The sequence below is a fragment of the Brachyhypopomus gauderio genome, unplaced genomic scaffold, assembly GCF_052324685.1.
Source record: "Brachyhypopomus gauderio isolate BG-103 unplaced genomic scaffold, BGAUD_0.2 sc77, whole genome shotgun sequence".
NCBI lineage: Eukaryota > Metazoa > Chordata > Actinopteri > Gymnotiformes > Hypopomidae > Brachyhypopomus > Brachyhypopomus gauderio.
The window spans coordinates 1,143,127-1,167,441 of NW_027506898.1; the positions used below are offsets into that span (position 1 = coordinate 1,143,127).

General features: G+C 42.9%; 2 protein-coding genes across 2 annotated transcripts; both read left to right on the forward strand.

Annotated features, from left to right (window-relative positions):
* Positions 1-2,918: 2,918 nt before the first annotated feature.
* LOC143491580 (annexin A5-like) lies at positions 2,919-11,087 on the forward strand. The gene is made up of 14 exons (XM_076990741.1): positions 2,919-3,137; positions 3,553-3,593; positions 3,854-3,882; positions 4,127-4,211; positions 4,438-4,532; positions 7,683-7,796; positions 7,914-8,004; positions 8,100-8,179; positions 9,048-9,098; positions 9,293-9,386; positions 9,524-9,619; positions 9,814-9,872; positions 10,228-10,350; positions 10,644-11,087. Exons 3-14 carry the CDS (start codon positions 3,880-3,882, stop codon positions 10,701-10,703), a joined length of 951 nt encoding a protein of 316 aa, XP_076846856.1. The 5' UTR covers positions 2,919-3,137; positions 3,553-3,593; positions 3,854-3,879; the 3' UTR covers positions 10,704-11,087.
* A 152-nt stretch (positions 11,088-11,239) lies between these two features.
* On the forward strand, positions 11,240-23,130 carry LOC143491581 (annexin A5-like). The gene is made up of 14 exons (XM_076990743.1): positions 11,240-13,746; positions 14,158-14,198; positions 14,444-14,481; positions 14,678-14,762; positions 14,993-15,087; positions 16,851-16,964; positions 17,082-17,172; positions 17,277-17,356; positions 18,156-18,206; positions 19,383-19,476; positions 19,612-19,707; positions 19,929-19,987; positions 22,161-22,283; positions 22,529-23,130. The coding sequence occupies exons 3-14, from the start codon at positions 14,479-14,481 to the stop codon at positions 22,586-22,588; spliced, it is 951 nt and encodes a 316-aa protein (XP_076846858.1). The 5' UTR covers positions 11,240-13,746; positions 14,158-14,198; positions 14,444-14,478; the 3' UTR covers positions 22,589-23,130.
* The last annotated feature ends 1,185 nt before the right edge of the window (positions 23,131-24,315 follow it).

Consider the following 24,315-nt stretch of genomic DNA (forward strand, 5'->3'; position numbering starts at 1 on the left):
ATCACTTACTACCTCAATATATATATATATATATATATATATATATATATATATATATAGCTAAATATGCACCTTACAACCTCCAATGCTGCTACCATAATGTTGTCAGGAATGTAAATCACACCCGTGACCGCCAGAGGGCGCCATCGCCAGAGTATTGACAGTCACACCTGACGGCCATGTACTAATAGGCCCTTTTCACACTTCCGCATTTTTTCTTCCAGAAGCTTTCGTTGCAGGGTAAAGTTACTTCCGTTACACATTAAACAATGGCAGAGTCCAATAACAAGAGCTTTTGCAGTACACCAGGGTGCTCGATCTCGAAGCAAAAACAGTCGTATCTCAGTTTCTACGGTTTTCCGGCTGACGACGAGCAGAAAGAAAATGGGTTTGTGCAATTAGGAGGGATGAAGGGGAAAACTTTGTGATACGGAGCATCTTTGTGTGTAGCCAGCATTTCACTGCTGCAGACGGCTAAAGCTCGCGGCTAAAAGTTGGTGCTGTTCCCTGTTACTGTTCCCAGTACTGTTACTGTCCCCGGTACTGTTACTGTTCCCGGTACTGTTACTGTCCCCGGTACTGTTACTGTTCCCAGCCGGTTTCAGTGGAACAGTTGCTGTCCGCGTTTGAAAGATCAAGCTCTCGGCTGGGAGTACACGTACGTCCGCTAGCTTCTAGCCGTGATCCGATAGCTTCTAGCCCCGGTTCGCTAGCTTCTAGCCCCGGTTCGCTAGCTTCTAGCCGTGATCCGATAGCTTCTAGCCCCTATCCGATAGCTTCTAGCCGTGATCCGATAGCATCTAGCTAGAAAAAAGCAAGCTCTCGGCTGGCAGTACACCACGAACATCTACTAGTCGAGAGTTTGCTCTTTCAAATGCGGACAGCAACTGTTCCACTGAAACGGCTCTGAAACTAGTTGTGATCCGCTAGCATCCAGCTCTGCTCGGTAGCATCCAGCTCTGACCATCCCTTTGCTGTCGACTATATTGGACACTGAATAAACAATAACACGTAATAACTTGGTGTGTGTCATGAACTTTATTGATACTGATGTAAACCAAACAATCAATAGCTGACATCCCTTGGCTTGCTAAAGCTGGGCGTACACTGTACGATATTTTAAATCATGTGCTCAGCTCCAGCTCAAACTGTACGACTAAATCGCAGGGAGAGTCGGCTCGTGGAGCTGCTTCAACAGTGCGATACTCTCACGAGGAGCGATTTGAATTTCAAACATGTTTGATATTCTTGCGACGCTGCGATTTCTGATCGGGAGTTGGTCGTGAGGTGTGAATCGCTCCTCGTTTACCTGTGTAAACTATACGATGCACACACGCGATTGAGCCGAAACTCGGCCCGATCGCAAAAATAGTCGCACGAGTGAAAAATCGGCTGAAAATGGGCCAAAAATCGCACAGCTTAACCTAGCTAGATATTGTTAACTAAAGCTGTCAGTATAATATGTAATATTATAATATATAACATAATAATATAGACTGTTTTACCACTCCGTAGGATGACTAATGGAACCAGCTATACCTTAAATAATAGTTAGTTACCTAGCTAGTGCTAGCTGGTGTTAGCTTACCCTGGTATAAGTGAATAAATTATTCTACAAACAATTTGTAGCCTCTATTTAACTTGGAACCGTTCGTTGTTGAATGTTCTCCAACGATACTGGAAACGTATTTAAAATTCAGTCTCGACAGGGATGAAGTAAACACACGCTCCATGCTGAGGTGAATTGACAACAACTATCTTCTGCGAGTACCGGAACTTGTTTTACCCGGCGGTGACGTATTTCCGTTTTGTTGTGAAAAGGGCCCATGACAAGGCCTGCTTAAGGACTCTGTGCACAACTCACCAGTGCGAAGTATTGCCTCTCTGAGTGTCTTTACTAAGCTGTATTCTTTTATTCTCTCTGACTGTGATTTTGGTTTTTGATCCTTTCTCTGGCCTTTTTGATACCATCCTGTTTTGCCTAGCCCATTTAGTACCACTGCCTGCCTCTTAGTCGTCTCTGGTTTTTGACTCTCGCTGCCTGGTTTTTTTACTCTCCACTTTTTGCCTTGCCCCTTTGTGCTGCTGCCTGTAGCCCTATGAGGTTGTCCCTGTTTGGGACCTCTGTTTATTGATTTTCATTACTAAAGCCCAGCTCTTATCACCTGCCTATGGATCCTTCTCTACCCTTAGGTTCGCAACCATTACAAATGTTTACATGTCTGTAATTTGCACAGAATTACTGCTGTTTGCATGTGTATACACACACTTGCAGAAATGCACATACACTTTAAGCACATTCTCAGAATATATCTCTATATAATTTATAGTTTTTTAAATTTTATCCTACTATTTTGTAAATTGTTTAATTCTATTCACTACACTTTGTATTTTTCTTTAAATTTTTGTCTTTGTATATAACCTAAATTGGTGAATGGAGGAACACCAAAGTAAGAATTTCATTGTACAGTGTAACTTCCTCTTTCTGCTGTTCACATGACAATAAATTCTATAATCTTGAATCCCAATGAGCACCCCAATTATTTTATTTATAAAATATGCTTATTGTTTTCTGTCCACTTTTTGTTACACGTTTGAAGGGATAAAATTACCTGACTGTACATCACTGACCACTCCTGCTTTGTAAAAGTTGAAATCACAAACAACTTCATTTTATAACGAATAGCTAGTGTATTATGGAGCACCAGTAGCCTCAGAGCAGTAATGAGACAAAGGTCCCACAAGATATCGCAAGTATGAGTGCCAGAAAGATGGTGTAATACTGCCACCTACTGGTACATCCCATTATAGCGTTTGGGAACGTTTTTTTAAACCACTCTTATATTTCTCAACTGGTGCGTCACACAATATCTGCCAATTACGCATTTTTAGCAGTTACCCCTTCTGCACTGTTGTTATGTTAGTGGCACAAATCTTACTTCAGTGGCCTATAAATAGGCCAGCTCTAAACCTGATACAATACAGTATATACCAAATTACAATGGATTACCTGATCCGCCTTTAGGAAGTCAGTTTGCGTCTGTTTGCCTGCTAGGTGTAGTGGCAGCCCTAGTTTAGGACTTCTAAGGACTAGTTTGACAAGTTGGATCACCGTTGGAACCGGACTCTGCCAACAGGTAGGTCCCCATGAGCAGAGCCGGGCATTGTCATATAATGATTTTAAAATACTGCAGTTGCTTATCCATTAGGCTCCTCATCAACAGTGATCAGTCAGTGTTAAAACTGGTTAGTGCAGCAGGCGTTGTGCCCCACAAATCCGAAGAGCTCAAATCAACTGTACACCTACAAACAGAAAACAAATGTTTGAAACGTCATTATGATTTGAGTTTCTATATCTTATGGCTATTAAACCAGGCCTATATATTTACATAACTATTAAGAGACGTATGTGTGGCAACATAGTATACCTTGTACCAAAAACTACATTACCCATACTCTTTAGCGTTTATTTTCGTTAAAGGGTGCGGCTCTTGGCAACAGAAGGACTATTAAAAGTGTACTGCTCTGCTGTCTTCATCTTTTGCTTTGCAGTCTGCAGTGGTCAGTTGTGCGCAAAGTGGAAACGATTTTTGGTAAGTAACTTGCTTTATATTCTAATATTCTAATCAGCAGGCTATTGGGTTTGCTAACTACTATAAACCTGGCAGGTAAGGTCACATGTGGATTAAATGTAGTTTTGTATTTCTTATGAAAACAGATTGTTTTGTTCCAATCATTGCCCACTCGCAAATCTATCCGTTAAATTTAAGCCTGCACAAACGTCGTCAATGTTTTCTTTTATATATGTTATGGCTTTACAAATTCTAAAATGCCAAACTTAATCTCTCCACAGCTTAAACTTCGCTGAAAAAAGTCACGATGGTAAGTGAACTGTTAACTTCTTTTCATAATGTTTCTGCCATCACTGTTCATGTGATGATTATTAAGCGCGTTTAAGAATGAATGGTGGGGTGAATACTTAGTGATGTCAACATTATGCATTGGCCATATTCTAATAATATCATTTAATAACTGTTGGCATAAGGGAGTTAATGCAGAGATTATGGAACACACAGAAAATGATTCTCTCTTTGTATGTTTCTCTCTCTCTCTCTCTATCTCACAGGCCGGAAGAGGAACTGTGAAGCCCCAGAGTGGATTCAATGCCAATAATGATGCTCAGGTTCTTTACAAAGCTATGAAAGGACTGGGTAAGTTACTTCACTGCAGTACTACATTACTACACTGTACTGCTATACTATATCCCAGATCACACTGGTTTTTATTTGCTATGAACAATACTAGCTTACTATTACAAAGTATTAAGTATTATGAGGTAACATTAAGGCAGTGTTTAATATTATTTGTGCTTAATGGTTGGGAGGAGTATATTGGATTGAGGGTTAATGCAAACGTTTGTGCCAATGTCTCGCGTAGGCACGGACGAGGCCAGCATCATGCAGCTGTTGATTGCCCGCTGTAACACTCAGCGCCAGGAGATCAAGGCTGCCTACAAGACCCTGCACGGCAAGGTAAGGGCTTGAGCCCCACCCGGCAGAGCCACCGGGCCTGTCTAGCCCGTCTTTCAACCCCTCACCTCACGGTTCATAGATTTTACCAAACATACCTGATCCAGTTTAGGGGATTGACTGCAGCTGTATAAGTAGCTGATGAGCCTAAACGGGTTCGTTGAGACACTAAGGCCTTAATTATACAAGAGAGCCAAACCCAGAATTACTACAAATTCCAGATGTGTTTGTGAAGGGAGTGTGTCAGTGTGTGACAGTGACCTCAATATGTTGTACTGACAAAACAGTCCTAGCAAGACGTGCTGCTCCACTGTTCCACCGCCATTATGTCACGTTAGCTACTTGCCTTCAGGTTCTTCCTCCATTCTTTAGCTCAGGGTTAAAGTGGCACCTTGTGAGAACTTTTTAGAACTGTTAAGACAGCATGGGCAGGGACTGTCTATATCCCTCTGGCAAACACGCACTGTAAACAGTGCTGTGACGCTTCCCTGTCTAATTGCTGTGAGCTTTAAACATGGAGGGTTGCTTCATGCAGAATTTCTGCCGTTCATACGATCCTATATGTTTATACGAGGCTGTTCAGAGCGCAGCCCTTAATAGGAGAACCACGTTCCAATTGAGAACATTCTAATAGCTTTCTTTCATTTCAGTCCGAATGAAAGGGTGTACAAGAGGAGATCAAGAAGCATTGAGAATAGAATACAGTTGTGTTTTAACAGTGAGAATATTATCAGTGCTCCAGAGTCATCCCACCTGCTGCCACTTTGGGGGGGGGGGGTCTTTCGGGGCAGCTCTCGCCAGAGTACTCGTAATCAGCAGTGATGACCTGCAGCTGTCTTACCTTCCTATTTAAGGAAGACAGCATCTCACTGCTGAGTTGTTTGTTGTCCTCGTTCTACGGACATGCAGTTAACCTCTCCTGTTGATTACATTTTGTTATCTGGTGTCTTGTCACCACGTTTCTTCTCTCACTGTTTGAGAATTTTCACTCCTGCTCCATTCTCAAGTTTTCCTCTCCTGTTAGTTCTCTACCTAAAATCATTAAGGCATTCATTTAGTCTGTTTTGGTGGTAGATGATTAAAGCAGATTTAAATAGTTTAGGACAAAGCAAAAATTATTTCCGTCCCCAATTCTCCCGTTTATTTTTATTTTATTTATTTTAACTTTATTTTACCAGGAAATATCCCATTGAGATTGAAAATTTCTTTTTCAAGGGAGACCTGGCCAAAAGAGCAGCAAATACATAACACAGTTGCATTTTACACATAAGACAAAATTATTCAAACACCTTATGAAAAACAAGTGCATGTCATGGAATTGGCCTCAAAAACTTTCAGATTGGGTTTAAAAGTGTTCAAAGAAATTAACTCATCAAATTACTAGGGCCTGAAATTCATTTTTCAAAATGAGTGGGAATTCCCCCCTTAAATGTGTCACATAAGGGGGATTTCTACATTTTGGGGGGGGGGGGTACTTCTGGTGAACCTAAATACATATATATATATATATACACACACACACACACACACATATATATATATGTATTTAATATATATACATTGTAACTTGTCTCTTGGTTCTTCTCTACCCTGATCTGTCCTCTCCTTGGTCTTTCTTTTCAAAAAAAAAAAAAAAAAAAAACATTCCAACTGCTCTCTTGGAGGGCCAAGCTGAAATTAGCATACATTGGTTAGGCTTGTTATAACTTAATTTTACATCTGTTTTGTGTGCTGAAATGTGTCATCACATCACAATCAGCTGACTGGGCATCAGGCAGAATTTTATGCATTGCAGTAATCCAGGGTTGCCAACTCTCACGCAATGAGCGTGAGACACGCATTTGACCGTCTTCACACGCACAAACGCCATACATCCGATTTCTCACGCTGAAAAAATCTAGTTTTTTACCTCTGTTCTACATCTATGATTCAATGAGTTACTAGTTCGCTTATATCGCTCTGATATAATACTTAAATGTGTCCATTTTACACCCCCCCAACAATTTACACACGCACACCCCGCCCCCGGCCAATATTTTACACACACGCCGCCACCCCCTCCCTCCCTCCTAAAATCAAATCTCACTCAGTGATAAAGTTGGCAACCCTAGTAATCTGTTTTTCTGCCCTTCTCCGTTATTGACCACCTCTTTCAGATCAGCCTCGCGCTTTCTTTCAGTGCTGCTGTATGAGAGACACTAGCCGAGTGGCGACTTAAAAAGTCGATGTTTTGTAGCATCGGCTGGTAAAAGGCACAGCACCGTACATTTTACAAATCGAGCAGCTCATTTCACCGCTATTAAGTTCGAGCCAAGGATATATTCTTGACCAGTTGGACTGAAACATATCTTTGGACTGCTGCTTTAGTTTACTACCGTCACCTGTGTGTGAATCCTGAGGATTAGTTTGATCAACGTCGCCGCCGCTGCGGTGCTAGGAAGAGTGAGAGCGCCGAGTGCAGCGTCCAGTACGGACGTCGGTCTGTCCGACTATCTGTCCGTCTCACAATACAAACAGAGCTATTGTTTTGCTGAACGTTTTCGCTGTAATTGTGTGCGGGAGTTTCCCGCATTATTATGGATAAAATTGCGGGAATCGAAGAAATAGTGCGCAATTCCCGCAATCCCGCACTGAAATTCAGGCCCTGAATTAGATCATACACATCTGCACTTTTCTGTCCTCCATATTTAAGGACACTTGCAGAGCTTTTAGCAGAGCTTTTAGCACCACAAATCATTGCCTGCTTCAGCATGATGAACCGTACCGCTGAAGCAGTTATACATAACAGCACCTTGTGCCATTCTTCTGATCAATGGCCTGAGGCTGACTGCTTCCTGTTTTCTTTTCTTTTTGCTTTGCTGGAGTCTGCACTTGTTATGGAGAATGAAGACACTCCAGAACTTCACTCACTCCTGTGTCAGTAAATGGACCTCCTCTCACTCATGTCTCAATAAATGGACCTCCTCTGTCCTCTTCGCTTCTTCTCTTCCGGTCCTCTTTCTTGTTTAATCCTGTACGTTGACAACATTCCCATCAAGGCTTGTAGACTCGTACATGAGTTCCTTTGAATTCATTTAACACTTGCATATGTGGTGTGTGCCAGCTTCTCTTCTATGACTGAGCTCATATCTGTCTCTCCATCTAACTCTTAAGGATTTGGTGAGTGATCTGAAGTCAGAGCTGACTGGGAAGTTTGAGACTCTGATTGTGGGACTGATGGAGCCACCTACATTGTATGATGCAAAGCTGTTGAGAGATGCTATTAAGGTACATACAAATACGTTCACACTCTGATCATGTGTGCCATTCTATTGTATGGGATCTCACATATAGGGTTACTATGGGCTCTATTATCCTGCTCACTGTCATGTGTCCTGTTATCAGGGAGTTGGCACTACGGAGAAGGTTCTGATTGAGATCCTGGCATCTAGAACTTCCAATGAGATTCGAAACATCATCCAAGCCTACAAAAATGGTGCGAGTGTCTGTTTACTTTTGCATGAGACAATGTTTAAGTAATGTGATGGTGGTAGTGGTGATGGCTGAGGTGTTTGGTTGTGTCTACCACAGAGTTCGGTCATAACCTGGAGGATGACGTGACTGGGGACACTGGTGGACACTTCGAGCAGATGCTGGTCATTTTGCTTCAGGTAATTGTGACATGGTGGGGTTAAGTAAATGAAAGGGAGGAAAACTTGAGGGAGGCTAGGAAGCAGTGCAGGAGGTAAGTACTCAAATAAGTAAAGGTTTTGAGAGAGAGAGAGAATGGTGACGATACACCAACAATGCAGCAGGAGACCAACGAGGAGAAACTGGCTGAGAAACTAATGGCATGGAGACCAAAACAATTGAGCAGTGAACTGCCAGAACTCTCTTCCTAAAGTAGGGAGGGAGACAGCTGCAGCAGATCACTGCTGATTGAGAGGACTCTGCCTGGAACTAGCTCGTAAGCTCCTCCCTGTGGCGGCCGGAGGAACCGCCCTGGAGCCAGCCCTGACAGTAATCTTGTCAGCAGGTTGGAAATTATTGGAAGATCACGTTTGGTGAATGGGCTTTTTTCCATATATCTATGTCTTTGTTATTTTAAGCTTGTACTTGATGATCAAAAAACAAAAAGGATGTTATTTCCAAAAAATATGAATGCTTGGATAATTCTGGCATATATGTACCCATTGCAGGTTGAAAAAATACCTAGGTTTTATGTTGGATGATTTTATATTTATATTTAATTACCATATGGAAAAAATCATGGTCTAAATTTGCTAAGATGTCATTTAGATACAGGGTCCCATCAGAATATGAAACTGGAGATATTTATTCTAAGTGCTTATTATTTTTAATGAAATTAGAAAAAATAATTAAAAAATGTGTTGCGAAGTTCTGTGTGCATCTGCAGGGTAGGATTTATTATATAATATTGTCACGTCAGTATCGAGAATGTCGACTTTTGGCATATATATGATGGTCAATATAATACAGTAATAATTGAAGATATAATATAGACTGTTTTGGTTTCAGGCCAGCAGGCAGCAGGGTGTACAAGAGGGCATCATACAGAGCGATGCTAAGGTATATATTTGAACATGTATCTGTAAGTATGTAGTGTATGACAATATAAAAAGAAAACGCCACAATTGTAAAATGTCAAACTTTACCATCTAGTGGTCATGTCGTGTCTATGTATCTCAAGAGACATTTATTATACATCTAATCAGTCATGAAATGCAGACTTGTATATTATTTGTGTGTTTATGTGTGCACAGGCCCTCTTTGATGCAGGAGAAAAGAAGTTTGGTACTGACGAAGAGCAGTTCATTACTATTTTGGGGAATCGCAGTGCTGAACATCTTAGGAGAGGCAAGTCATTTTCTCTCTCTCTCTCCACCTCTCTGGCACTCACGCTCACCCTCACACATGCACAAATGTGCATGCATGTCTTTAGAAGTAATTCTGCCATCTTCTCTGACAGAAGGATGTGTGTGCCACTTTTGCAGTATTTGCAGAGTATATGAAAATCTCTGGATTTCAAATAGAAGCCAGCATAGAGAAAGAAACCTCTGGAAATCTGAAAGAAATACTTCTGGCTGTTGGTAAAACACCTTCTCTCATATTACACACCTCAGGGTGTTGGTCACTTACGTTAACACTAAAATACACTTGCATGCACATGCATGCATATATGTGGTATAACAGTTGAGAGCAACCATTAATACAGTGTTGCCCCCAGTCATGTGTGTCTTTCTGGTGGATGTAATCTCACACGCTCTTTACCTCTCACACACAGTGAAGTGTGCCAGGAGTGTTCCTGCCTACTTTGCTGAGTGCCTGTACAAATCCATGAAGGTAAGGTATAGTGTACGCTGATTGGAGAATAAAGACTGTTTGATTGTTCATAAACACTTTTGATTTATAGTCCCCATGACCACACTGAACAGCCTGCGATGGGCTCCATGCACTACAAAGTGTTAACCTCCTTGGCTTAGTGCTTTCATTAATCTGTCATGCTTATTTGCTGTCAGACTGCTACTTTATGGTGGGAGATATAGCTTAATGATGCTGATGACTTCTTGACCTTTCCCCTACCCAATTCATCTGGAAAGTACTGCCAATGTCATTGACATGTTACAGCGTGGGCATATCAACATTATCAGACGGTTTTACAGTGTGACGTTGATGTTAGCCTCTTCATTTTCTCAAGGGGTCTGGCACGGATGACGAGACCCTGATCAGGATCATGGTTTCCCGCAGTGAAATCGACATGCTGGATATACGATCGGAGTTCAAGAAGATGTTTGCAACTTCTCTGAACAGTATGATTAAGGTATGTCTAGCGAAAGGGAGGAAAGCATGCACCAAATGCTTAATGTGAACACAGAGACACATAATGCTAAAATCTAAATATTAGTCTAATAAGTTATTTAATTTAATAATTGTAAAAAAATAAATGTAATGTAATACTGGATGATAATGTGTTGCACATTGTTAGAAATGTAAAATATCCATGGAACATAATCCCTCATCTGTCTGTCTGTCTCTCTCTGTCGTTGTGTCCTTGTGTCTGTCTGTTGGTGTCTCCGTCTCGCTGTCTTTCTGTCACTGTGACTGTGAGCGCAGGGTGACTGCTCTGGAGACCTCTGTAAAGCGCTGCTTCTGCTGTGTGGCGGAGATGACTGAGACCTAGGTTCACTCCTGAAACATTTCCCCCTTGAAATGCTTGCAAAACTGGGCATTTTAAAGCATGAATTAAATTATAAGCTCATGTACTAATTATAAAAATCTTCAGGGAATTGCACAGATTTGACAAAATTCCAGATATTTATTCTTTGTATGTTTTCAATAGCAGTGTATTTAACTACAGCTGGTAATGTTAGTTTTGATAATCAATGTTAATGAAGACTTTTTTGATCATCAAAGATGCTTACGCCAGTAAACTAGGGCCTGTGACTGGTTATGAAACAATCAAGAAAGAGGTTGGTGTAAGTGAAATGTGATTGTGATTAGATTGATAATGCCTCGTGTTATTTTACTGCTTTAATTCAATAAATCGTAATAAATGTACTGAGTGACGTTATAGGTGTGATGAAAATGAGGTCAGTGGATGGAGGAGTGGCTATTCATATTTAAGTCATGTTTTGTTTTGCCTCATCGGTTGGGAATTAAACTTTGTGGCCTGTGATACTAAGTTGCTACTGGCACTCAGTGAGCACTGAATGGTGTATTCATGAAATAATTACAGTAAATCCGTAATTAGACTATCGAGATTGCAGTACATGCTAGTAACGCAATACGTCAGTCATCCTATGAGATGGGTATTTGTAGACCATGATCACTTTTTATGAAAGAGTAATAATTAAAACCATATTAACATTTTTAAAGCTTTTTTTTGTGTAAAAACTTCGTTTTCATACCTGTAGTAAATGGCCACATGGGTGCGGAAAAGTCACGGTTTTGAGAACTGAATCCAGCTACATTGTGCATGATTCATGATGGTGTACTTCTATCCATCCATTTTCGTCCGCTTATCCAGGTCCAGGTCACGGGGGCAGTAGCAAAAGAGGCACAGGTTTCCCTCTCCTTATCCACCTCTTCTAGCTCTTCTGGGGGGACACCAAGGCCTTCCCAGGATAGCTCAGAGATATAGTCTCTCCAGCGTGTCCTAGGTCTTCATCGGGGTCTCCTCCCAGTTGGACATGCCCAGAGTGCCTCCCTAGGGAGGTGCCCAGGTGGCATCCGGACCAGATGCCCGAACCACCTCAACTGGCTCTTCTCTACGTGGAGGAGCAGCGACTCTATTCTGAGCCTCTCCCGGATGACCGTGCTCTGTACCTTATCTCTAAGGCAGATCCCGGACACCCTGTGGAGAAAACTCATTTCGGCCGCTTGTATTCGCAATCTTATTCTTTTGGACACTAAAGCTTTTGATCATAGGTAAGAGTCGGAACGTAGATTGACCAGTAAATCGAGAGCTTTGCCTTTTGGCTCAGCTCCCTCTTTACCACAACAGTCTGGTAGAGCATCTGCAGTGCTGCAGCACCGATCCACCTGTCAATCTCTTGTTCCAACATTCCCTCACTCGTGAACAAGAACTCCTCCACTTGAGGCAAGGACTTACTCTCGACCCAGAGAGGGCACTCCATCCTTGTCCAACTGAGAGCTGATTCTCATCCTGGCTGCCTAGCACTCTGCTGCAAACTGATCCAGCGAGAGCTGCAGGTCTCGGCCTGATGATGCCAACAGGACCACATCATCCGCAAAAAGGAGACAAGGAATCCTGAGGCCACCAAATCGAACCCCCTCTGCCACTTGGCTACACTGAGAAATTCTGTCCATAAAAGTTATGAACAGAATCGGTGACAGGGCAGTCCTGGCGGAGTCCAACCCCCACCGGGGACCAGTCTGACTTACTGCCGGCCATGCAAACCAAGCTCCTGCTCAGTTCATACAGGGACTGGATAGCCCCTAGCAGTGGGCCCCATACCCTTTACTCCCGGACTGGTTGAGCAAACTCCCATGCACCCTCTAGGACCCTTGCAAGGGTAAAAAGCTGGTCCAGTGTTCAACAACCAGGACGGAACCCACATTGTTCCTCTTGTAACTGAGACTTGACCATCAACCGGACTCTCTTCTCCAGAATGCCTGCATAGACCTTACCAGGGAGGCTGAGGAGTATGATCCCCCGAGCACACCCTTTCTTAAAAAGGGAAACCACCACCCAGTCCAGAGGCACTGCCCCCAATGTACACGCAATGTTGCAACAACGTGTCAGCCAGGACAGTCCCACAACATCCAGAGCCTTTAGGAACTCAGGGCGGATCTCATCCACCCCTGGAGCATTGCTGCCAATGAGTTCTACAACTACCCTGGTCACCTTAGGCTCAGTGATAGGCAATGCCCCGTCCAAGTCCTCCAGTTCTGCTTCCTCTGTGGAAGGCGCAATGGTGGGATTGAGAGGATCCTTGAAGTATTCCTTCCATGGCCTTATGACATCCCCAGTCAAGGTCAGCAGATCCCAGCCCCACTGTATACAGTGTTGGTCGGGAACCGCTTTCTCCTCCTGAGTTGCCTGACGGTTTGTCAGAATCTTCCCATAGCCGATCGAAAGTCGCTTTCCATGGTCTCACCGAACTCTTCCCACATGTGTGTTTTTGCCTCCACGATAGCCAGAGCCACAAACCGTTTGGCCCTCCTGTACCCGTCTGCTGTCTCCGGAGTTCCACAAGCCAACCAGGCCCGATAGGACTCTTTCTTCAGCATGACGGCCTTCCCTATCCGTAATTGGTCTGCCTCCAATTATTTTCTTTTTGCAGTGAAGTTCTCAAATCAGGTCAATCACGCTCTCAAGTTTTGCTACATATTTATCTCCATACACAAGATATCACTAGTAGATGGAACGTATGAGTGCCAGTAAGATGGTGTAATACTGCCACCTACTGGTACATCCCATTATAGCTTTTGGGAACATATTTTAAGCCACATTTACATTTCCCAACTGGTGCATCTCACAGTATCTGCCAATTTCACAAAGATTTTTTGCAGTTACCTCTTCTGCACTGTTGTTATGTATGGGTCACAAATGGTGTTGCAATTCTGCAGTGGCCTATGAAGACAGCTTCATTTGCGTCTGTTTGCCTGCTAGGTGTAGTGTCGGCCCTAGTTTAGGCCTTCTAAGGACTACTTTGACAAGTTGATAGCCCCTGGAACCGGACTCTGCCAACAGGTAGGTCCCCATGAGATGAGCCGGTCACTGTCATATAATCATATAAAAATACTGCAGTTGCTTATCTGTTAATCAACAGTGATTCTGTCATAGTGTTAAAACTGGTTAGTGCAGTAGGAGTTGTGCCCCATAAATCCGAAGAGCCCAAATCAACTGCACACCTACAAACAGTGTTTGAAATGTCATTATGTTCAAATCATCAGCTATCTGATTATGTATTTTATAGCTATTAAACTAGGCCTATATATTTACAACAATATTAAGATGCATCTGTGAGGCAACATAGTTTAACCAAAAACTACATTACCCATACTTTTTACCACTTGTTTTCATCACAGGGTGTGGCGCTTGACAACAGAAGGACTATTAAAAGTACTAACTCCTCTGCTGTATTCATCTTTTGCTTTGCAGTCTGCAGTGGTCAGCTGTGTGCAACGTGGAAAAACATTTTGGTAAGTAACTTGTGTGCTTTGCCTACTATAAACCTGGCAGGTAAAGACCTCACATGTGAATTAAATGTAGTTTTGTATTTCTTATGAATACAGATTATTTTGTTCCAATCATTGTCCACTTGCAAATCTGTCCATTAAAATTTAAGCCTGTCACTTTAATGTCTTGCATAAACATCATAAATGTTTTCTTTTATATATGTTACGGCTTTACATATTCTAAAATGCCAAACTTAATCTATCCACAGTTTGGCTTCAGTAAGAGTTCATAAATTAAACCACAATGGTAAGTGAACTTTTAACTTCTTTTCATATTGTTTCTGTTATTCTCAGAGGGTTAATTGTAGACTACTTAATTTAATAACTGTTGGCATAAGGGGGTTATTGCAGAGATTATGGAAGACACAGAAAATAATTATCTCTGTGTGTGGTTCTCTCTGTCCTTCTATCTCTCTCTCTCTCTCTGTCTCTCTCCCTCACAGGCTGGAAGAGGAACCGTGAAGCCCCAGAGTGGATTCAATGCCAATAATGATGCTCAGGTTCTTTTCAAAGCTATGAAAGGCCTGGGTAAGTTACTTCACTGCAGTACTACATTACTACACTGTACTGCTATACCATATCCCAGATTACACTGGTAGTTTTTTATTTGCTATGAACAATACTAGCTTACTATTACAAAATATTAAGGACTATGAGTTAACATTAAGACATTGGTTATTATTATTTGTGCATAATGGTTGGGAGGAGTATATTGGATTGAGGGTTAATGCAAACATTTGTGCAAATGTCTCGCATAGGCACGGACGAGGCCAGCATCATGCAGCTGTTGATTGCCCGCAGTAACGCTCAGCGCCAGGAGATCAAGGCTGCCTACAAGACCCTGCACGGCAAGGTAAGGGCTTGAGCCCCACCCGGCAGAGCCACCGGGCCTGTCTAGCTCGTCTTTCAACCCCTTACCTCACGGTTCATAGATTTTCCACCCACGCGAACATACCTGATCCAGTTTATGGGTTTGACTGCAGATTAAACGGGTTCGTTGAGACACAAAGGCCTTGATTATGCAAGAGAGCAAAGCCCAGAATGACCACAAATTCCAGATGTGTTTGTAAAGGGAGTGTGTCAGTGTGTGACAATGAGTTAACACCTAAAAATGTTGTACTGACAAAACAGTCCTAGCAAAACGTGCTGTTCCACTGTTCCACCGCCATTATGTCACGTTAGCTACTTGCCTTCAGGTTCTTCCTCCATTCTTTAGCTCAGGGTTAAAGTGGCACCTTGTGAGATAACTTTAGAACTATTAAGACAGCATGGGCAGGGACTGTCTACCTCCCTCTGGCAAACACGCAGTGTAAACAGTGCTGTGACGCTTCCCTGTCTAATTGCTAAGAGCTTTTAACATGGAGGGTTGCTTCATGCAGAACTGCTGCCGTTCACAGGGTTGCCAACTTTTCAAGATCACTTGGAGTGGGATTTGAAGTAAATTGTAAATTTGTGTGTGGCGTGAGATGGTGTGAAGACAGTCAAATGCATGTGTCTCACGCTCAATGCGTGAGAGTTGGCAACCCTGCGTTCATACGATCCTATATGTTTATACGGGGCTGTTCAGAGTGTGGCCCTTAACAGGAAAACCACGTTCCAATTGAGAACACTCTACTGATGTGATCAATGGGCTGTCCAAAGTTTGGTGGAATAAGCCACTCAAATGTATATTTTTTTATTGATTTTGCTGCTGTATAAGACACTGAAACTTGTGTAGAAATGCTAGCTTTCTTTAAAAGTCCAAATTATAGGATGTACGAGAGGGGATGAAGAAGCAACAGTTGTGTTTTAACAGTGAGAATAGACTTCAGTTGTGTTTTCATGGTGAGACTACAGTTTGTGATTTTGTCTTATTATGCTCTGTGCATTCCTTAGTTTTCAATGTTCAAAAAATACGGAAGTGTTAAAAATGATGACATTTACTTACCCACAAATGATTAAACCATAAGAGGTGATAGTTAGAATGCAAATAGGAAGTAAGTTAAACAAATAGAGGCACCCTGCCAGAGGGACACTCCCATTTATCATCATACACACCTGCACTTTTCTGTCCTACTCCATATTTAAGGCCACTGATGCCTTCAAACAGAGCTGCACATTGCTGAGCTTTTAGCACCATGTAGTACTGCTGCTGTGTGTACCTGCTTCAGCGTGATGAACTGTACTGCTGCTGTGTGTACCTGCTTCAGCGTGATGAATCGTACAGCTGAAGCAGGTATACATAACAGCACCTTCTGCCCTTCGTCTAATCAGTGGCCTGAGGCTGACTGCTTCCTTTTTAGTTCCTGTTTACTGCTTCCTGATTTCTTTTCTTATTGCTTTGCTGAAGTCAGCGCTTGTTATGGAGAATGAAGACACTCCAGAACTTCACTCACTACTGTGTCAGTAAATGGACCTCCTCTCACTCCTGTCTCAATAAATGGACCTCCTCTGTCCTCTTCGCTTCTTCTCTTCCGGTCCTCTTTCTTGTTTATTCCTGTACGTTGACAACATTCCCATCAAGGCTTGTAGACTCGGACATGAGTTCCTTTGAATTCATTTAACACTGGCATATGTGGTGTGTGCCAGCTTCTCTTCTATGACTGAGCTCATATGTCTCTCCATCTAACTCTTAAGGATTTGGTGAGTCATCTGAAGTCAGAGCTGACTGGGAAGTTTGAGACTCTGATTGTGGGACTGATGGAGCCACCTACATTGTATGACGCAAAGCTGCTGAGAAACGCTATTAAGGTACACACACATACGTTCACACTCTGATCACGTTTGCCATTCTATTGTATGGGATCTCACATATATGGTTACTATGGGCTCTTATATCCCGCTCACTGTCATGTGTCCTGTTATTAGGGGGCAGGCACTAAGGAGAAGGTTCTGATTGAGATCCTGGCATCTAGAACTTCCAATGAGATTCGAAACATCATCCAAACCTACAAAAATGGTGCGAGTGTTTGTATGGTTTTTGCATGTGACAAATGTTTTTTGTTCAAGTAATGTGATGGTGGTAGTGGTGATAACTGAGGTGTTTGGTTGTATGTACCACAGAGTTCGGTCATAACCTGGAGGATGACGTGACTGGGGACACTCATGGACACTTCGAGAAGATGCTGGTCATTTTGCTTCAGGTAATCATGATGCGGTGGGGTTCAGTAAATGAAACCACCACTTGATTTGTAGAGAGAGGCGTGGACTCAAGTCCTGTCTCGCACTATATACAATAACTTGGTTGGAAATGATTGGATGTGGTGGACTGGCGACCTTTTTTGTTATAGTCAAATTTATTTATATAGCGCTTTTCACAACACACGTTGTCACAAAGCAGCTTTACAATCGTATGGGTCCAGATCCCTAATGACCTGCCCATGGTGTACCCTGCCTTCGCCCAGTGATGCTGGGATTGGCTCCAGCCCCCTGTGACCCCGACTAGCGGGATTAAGTGGTACAGATAATGGATGGAAATAATTGGAAGATCATGTTTGGTGAATGTGCTTTTTTCCATATATCTATGTCTTAGTTCTTTTAAAACTTGTACTTGATGATCAAAAAACAAAATGGATGTTATTTCCAAAAAAAAAAAGAGAATGCCTAGATAAATTACATTGACAATATCAACACCCAGAACTTTCATTCTAGTTACCTTATACTTAGCCTGATTGTGTGATTTGTTTGTGACTTGTGTATTCATCTGTATAATTTGTTTTGGCAATTGTTTTGTATAATTGCCGCCCAATGGAGGATGGGTTCCCTTTTGAGTCTTGGTCCTCCCAAGGTTTCTTCCTATTCCCCACCATCTAGGGAGTTTTTCCTTGCCACTGTCGCCTTTGGCTTGCTCATTAGGGATTTGGACCCATAGTATTGTTAACCTTGTAAATCCTGTAAAGCGCTTTGTGACAACATGTGTTGTGAAAATTGTTTTGGTTTCAGGCCAGCAGGCAGCAGGGTGTACAAGAGGGCAGCATACAGAGCGACGCTAAGGTATTTTATACATTTCAATTGAAGGTGCAAAGTTAATGAAATTAACATTTATTGGAAAAAGATACATGGAACATTTTCAACATTCAAAACATATTTACGCAATAATACACGAGAGGGAGTGCTATAACGTGTAATATTGTCACTGCTGTGCTGCGGTCGTAGGCACGAGGCCGCAGGCTGGTCATTTATAGCTTCATCCTCCAGTTTCAGATCGAAACAAATGCTTTTGTAGCCAATAGATTTAACGAACTCCCTGTAATTCATTTTGATAATATTGCTGCTTGTTTGTAGTTGCGCTGTTTGGCTTGTAAACGCTGCTTCGTTGCTAGGTTACCTGTATGTGGCGGAGTAATACATGGAGAGCTTCGGTTACAGTGCTATAACGTGTAGCCTAATATTGGCACTCCTAGATCGCCTCTCAGGCAATCACATTGTAGGGTCGGAACTAACTGTGGTATAATATTACCTAACAAATTATTTGAGCTCAATAATTTCTAATTGGTTTAAACCCCGCAAGATCATGGACGGATTGTCCTGATAGACTGCATTAAATATCCTGCCTGCTGCAGAAACTAGAAAGGGGTCTTTAAATTGACAGCTATGGGCGGCGTGTTAATTAAGCTACTGTACTCCTGCTGAAAAATGCGCACATTGACCAAAATTAAGCGTAATTAAAATACGCTCCTCCAAAATTTCCATATGCATTTTGGTCATAACACAGTAGAGAAACTGCCAACCTCTGAGCAGTAGCCGCTCGTCCTTCTGTTGACTGCTTGCTAGCGTAGTTTGCATGCTTCGTAGAAAAGTAACGGCTGATACTGTACTCTGGAAAAATATTTTGTTGTCCACTCCTTTTTAAACACTCAGCACTCATTGTCCACTTTTCTTCTTTAGTCCGCTCATTTTTCCGCTCAAAAACTGCAGTGTCTGTTAAACTCCAACAGAGGTCAATGTGTCTGGACTAGTGCACCATCTATTGGGGAAATGAGGGTATTGCAGGGGAAAGGGTGAAAAGGGGAAATGAATGAGGTTTTTACTTTAATTTGGACAAGTTCGGCGGGCCGGATTATAAAGCTTAACGGGCCGTATATGGCTTGTGGGCCGTAGTTTACCCATGTCTAGTCTAATCAGTCATGAAATGCAGGCTTGTATATTTGTGTGTGTGTGTGTGCACAGGCCCTCGTTAATGCAGGAGAAAAGAAGTTTGGTACTGATGAAGAGCAGTTCATTACTATTTTGGGGAATCGCAGTGCTGAACATCTTAGGAGAGGCAAGTCATTTTCTTTCTCTCCCTCTCTCTCGCACTCTCTCTGTCACCCTCACACACGCACAAATGTGCATGCACGTCTTTAGAAGTAATTCTACCATCTTCTCTGACAGAAGGATGTGTGTGCCACTTTTGCAGTGTTTACAGAATATATGAAAATCTCTGGATTTCAAATAGAAGCCAGCATAGAGAAAGAAACCTCCGGAAAACTGAAAGAAATACTTCTGGCTGTTGGTAAAACACCTTCTCTCATATGACACACGTCAGGGTGTGTGCGCTATTGTGTTTGGTCACTTACGTTAACACTAAAATACACTTGCACGCACATGCATGCATATATGTGGTATAACAGTTGAGAGCATTCATTTCCCAACCATAAATATAGTGTGTTGCCCCAGTCACGTGTGTGTGTCTGGTGGACGTAATCACACTCACTCTTTACCTCTCACATACAGTGAAGTGTGCCAGGAGTGTTCCTGCCTACTTTGCTGAGTGCCTGTACAAATCCATGAAGGTAAGGTGTAGTGTACGCTGATTGGACAATAAAAGACTGTTCAAAGAGCTGAATATAAACGCTTTTGATTTACAGTCCCACACATGATTTAAGTAGACGGGGTGGACCCAAATGACAGCTTGCGCAAATGAAAAGAGCTGAAGGGGAAAAGAGGAAAACAGGCAAACACAGATGTGGAAAAAATCGGCGCAACAAAATAAGGAAACTCAATCGTAAGAAAGCACGGGAGCACAAACGACAAACTAACAACATGGAAAACTCAACTTGTAAAACTCAACGTGTAAAATAAACTCGACCATAGAAACCTTATGGGGGAAAAAAAAGAACTAAAGACACCAGGGGATGTAACTGGATGGCAGATAGACGCAGATAGCTAGACCATCTGCCCAGGATGAAAAGACGTGGCGGGGAGTCTGTGCTTATTGGCACTGCAGCAATGACTGGCAGATGCCACCAGCAGGGCTTTGCGGGCCTTCTGCCAGGCCAGGTGGTACCGTTGGACCAAGGCCCTGCCACCTGGTACCGCCACCTCCGCCTCCTGGTCAGTAAACATGGGTGGAGCATACCCATAGAGGCACTCAAATGGCGACATTTGCCTGCTTTGGAGAACTGCCATGGCAAGAATTACCATGTTCACCTGGAATGGGGCAGCCCGGTTACAAAATCCATGGACACTTGAGCCCATGGTCTGGATGGGACCGGAAGTGGGTCCAGATAGTTTGGAACGCAAGGCCTTGCTCTGCGCACACACCCTGCAGGCCGAAACAAACTGCCTCACCGTCTGATCCACAACTCCTTGCCAGATCCCAGGCCACCAGAAGGTCCTGCGAAGGAGTTCCAGGATGCGCTGAGCCCTGGGATGGGCTGCGAACGGCGAGGAGTGGCCCCAATGCTATATAAATTAATTTGCCTTGCCTTGTCTTGCCAGTCCATGATCCTGCTACGTAAATGAAGGGGAACTAACAAATGCCCAGGCAGTTCCCCCCCCTGGACCAGGATTGTTGGTCAGGGACTGTTTGATGGCCGCCTCGGCGTCCCACTGGATGGGTGCAACAATCTTAGCAGCCGGAAGCACAGTACCGGGCGATAGGTGGTCGGGTGGTGATTCCTACTGGTGAGAGAGGGCATCCAGCTCAGCATTCTTAGACCCTGGACGGGAAGAGAGGGTAAAATCCAACTACCCAAATTATAGGAACCATATTGCCTGTCTGGGGTTCAGCCATTTAGCTTGCTGGAGGTAGACCAGGTTTTTGTGATCCGTTTAAACCAGGAACGGATGTTTGGCCCCCTCACGCCAATGCCCCCACCCCTCCAACGCTAACTTAACAGCCAACAGTTCCTTGTCTCCGATGTCATAATTACGTTCTGCCAGGGTCAACTGATGTGAAAAGAAGGCGCATGGATGAAGTTTCTGGGGCATTCTGGAGCGTTGAGATAGAACAGCGCCGACCCCCTGGTCAGAGGCATCGACGTCCACCACGATCGGGCGGTCAGGGTCAGGTATGCAGAGGACCGGAGCGGAGACAAATCGCTCCTTGATGGTGTCGCATGCCACTTGTGCTTCAGGGGACCATGCGAACAGACCTGGTGACTTTTTGGTGAGGGCGATAAGGGGTGCCGCCACAATGCTTTAATGAATGAAACCGCAGTAAAAGTTAGTAAACCCCAGGAACCGTTGAATCAGGTGGAGTGAGGTGGGCACAGACAACTGTGGCACAGCCCGGACCTTAGATGGGTTCATGGCCAACGAGTTCTGGGATACTTTGAAGCCCAGAAAGGCTAGATACTACAGCTATATTCTTTAGGTAAGGAGAAAGACAGCTGTAGATCATCACTACTGATTGCAGGAGCTCTGCCTAGAGCTGGCTCACGAGCTCCTCCCAGTAGCAGCAGGAGGAACCACCATGGAGCCATCACTGACAGCGATGGGCTCCGTTCAAGCACACTACAAACCTCCTTGGCTTAGTCCCTTCATTAATTTGTTATGCTTATTTGATGTCTGACTGCTACTTTATGGTGGGAGACATAGCTTAATGATGCTGATGATTTCTTGACATTTCACATACCCAATTCATCTACCACCAATATCATTGACATGTTGCAGCGTGGGCATATCAACATAGCAGATGTTTCTACAGTGTGATGTTGACGTAAACCTCTTCAATTTCCAAAGGGGGCGGGCACAGATGATGACACCCTGATCAGGATCATGGTCTCCCGCAGTGAAATCGACATGCTGGATATACGATCGGAGTTCAAGAAGATGTTTAAAACTTCTCTGAACAGTATGATTAAGGTATGGCCAGCGAAAGGGAGGAAATGATGCACCAAGTGCTTAATGTGAACACACAGAGACACATACAAAAAATAAATGTAATGTAATACTGGATGATAATGTGTTGCACATTGTTAGAAATGTAAAATATCCATGGAACATAATCCCTCATCTGTCTGTCTGTTTCTATCGCTGTTTCGTTGTGTCTGTCTGTTGGTGTCTCTGTCTCGCTGTCTGTCACTGTGTTGCTGTGACTGTGAGCGCAGGTTGACTCCTCTGGTGAAGAACGTAAAGCACTGCTTCTGCTGTGTGGCGGAGATGACTGATGCCTAGGTCCACTCCTGAAACATTTCCCCCTTGAAATGCTTGCAAAACTGGGCATTTTAAAGCATGAATTAAATTATAAGCTCATGTACTAATTATAAAAATCTTCAGGGAATTGCACAGATTTGACAAAATTCCAGATATTTATTCATTTCCCCCTTGAAACGCTCGCATAACTGAGCATTTTAAAGCATTAATTAAACAACACGCTTATGTACTAATTATAAAAATCTAAGGGTTAGGGTCTTCAGGGAATTGCACGGATTGAACAGAATTCCAAATATTTACTCTTTGTACCTTTTCAATAGCAGAGTATTTAATTACAGCTGTTAATGTTAGTTTTGATAATCAATGTTAATGAAGACTTTTTTGATCATGAAAGAAATAGCCTGTGGATTGTTAACTGTGACTGGTTATGAAAGGAAAACAATCAAGAAAGAGTTTGGTGTAAGAGAAATTTGATGCAATGTAATCCAAATCTTAGATTGATAATGTCACGTGTTATTTCTTACTGCTCTTAAATCAATAAATCGTAATAAATGTGCTGAGTGACGTTATAGGTGTCATGAAAATGAGGTCAGTGGATGGAGGAGTTGCTACTCGTGTTTTGTTTTGCCTCATCGGTTGGGAATAAAAAACCGTGGCCTGCGATATTAAGCTGCTACTGGCACTCTGTGAGCACTGAATGGTGCATTCATGAAATAATTACAGTAAATCCGTAGACCATCGAGATTGCAGTACACACTAACGCAATACATCAGTTTGAGCATGGCAACCTATGTGATGGGTATGTATATCATGATCACTTTTTATGAAAAAGAGTAATAATTCAAACCACGTTAACATTTTTAAAGCTTTTTTCTGTCACTTACTTTAGTTCTCACACTTGTAATGCTTATAAATGGCCACGTGGGTGCGGAAAAGTCGCGGTTATGAGAACTGAATGCAGCTACGCTATGCATGATTCGTGATAATGTACCTACTTATTATGTTCCGTAAAACTCCCGCCGAAAACTTTCATTTAAATCCAGCGCCTTCATTTATACACATCAATCTAACCTTGATTTAATCGTACGTGCTTTAAAGTCTCCACACCAGATGAGTGGAAATGTCGAGTTGCCGTTATTGTTTTCAAAGCTATTTACTATGCACGCTTTAATACTTAGTTCACCGCTGAAAAGGTCTATGTGTGTGTGTAGTGTTACATGTTGCAACATTCCATATTACAATACAGTGGTAATGTTTATTAGGGTGTGTGCGTGTGCTTAGCCTCAGTGGCATCTGATATCAAGCAGCTACATACACAAACCCAGACGTAGTGCTGTGTAGGTATGTAGTACCCTCGGACACGGACTGAAGGGCACAGCCTGTTTCTGCACAGATCTAAAGTGTGAAAAACATAAACCAAACGAATATAAAGTGATTATAATCACTTACCAATTACATGGGGAGAGACTGAGGGGTGGGGTGCTTACTGCCTTTGTGTTGAGTATAAGGTTGACCTAGATTAACACTGTGAGCAAGTGTACATAGATATGTAGACTGTTTGTCAACGTAGAGAACAAAGGGGCAGATGTTTGACCAATAAATGTGGGCGGTGGACCTGTCTTGACCAATGGGAGTGTCTGAAAACAGGGGTGGAAAGGTCAGACCACCCCAAGCCAGTAAGCAATGAGGTGTAGATGAAACCCCATAATGAACCACATCTGCTCTTTGTATGTCTGTATTT

Bases quoted from the DNA above. Each gene is read 5' to 3' on its own strand.
- LOC143491581 (XM_076990743.1), top strand. The intron at 15,088-16,850 runs GTAAGGGCTTGA...CTAACTCTTAAG, and splicing joins ACAAGACCCTGCACGGCAAG to GATTTGGTGAGTCATCTGAA. The intron at 22,284-22,528 runs GTATGGCCAGCG...CTGTGAGCGCAG, and splicing joins CTCTGAACAGTATGATTAAG to GTTGACTCCTCTGGTGAAGA.
- LOC143491580 (XM_076990741.1), top strand. The intron at 8,180-9,047 runs GTAATTGTGACA...TTTTGGTTTCAG, and splicing joins TGCTGGTCATTTTGCTTCAG to GCCAGCAGGCAGCAGGGTGT. The intron at 9,099-9,292 runs GTATATATTTGA...ATGTGTGCACAG, and splicing joins TCATACAGAGCGATGCTAAG to GCCCTCTTTGATGCAGGAGA.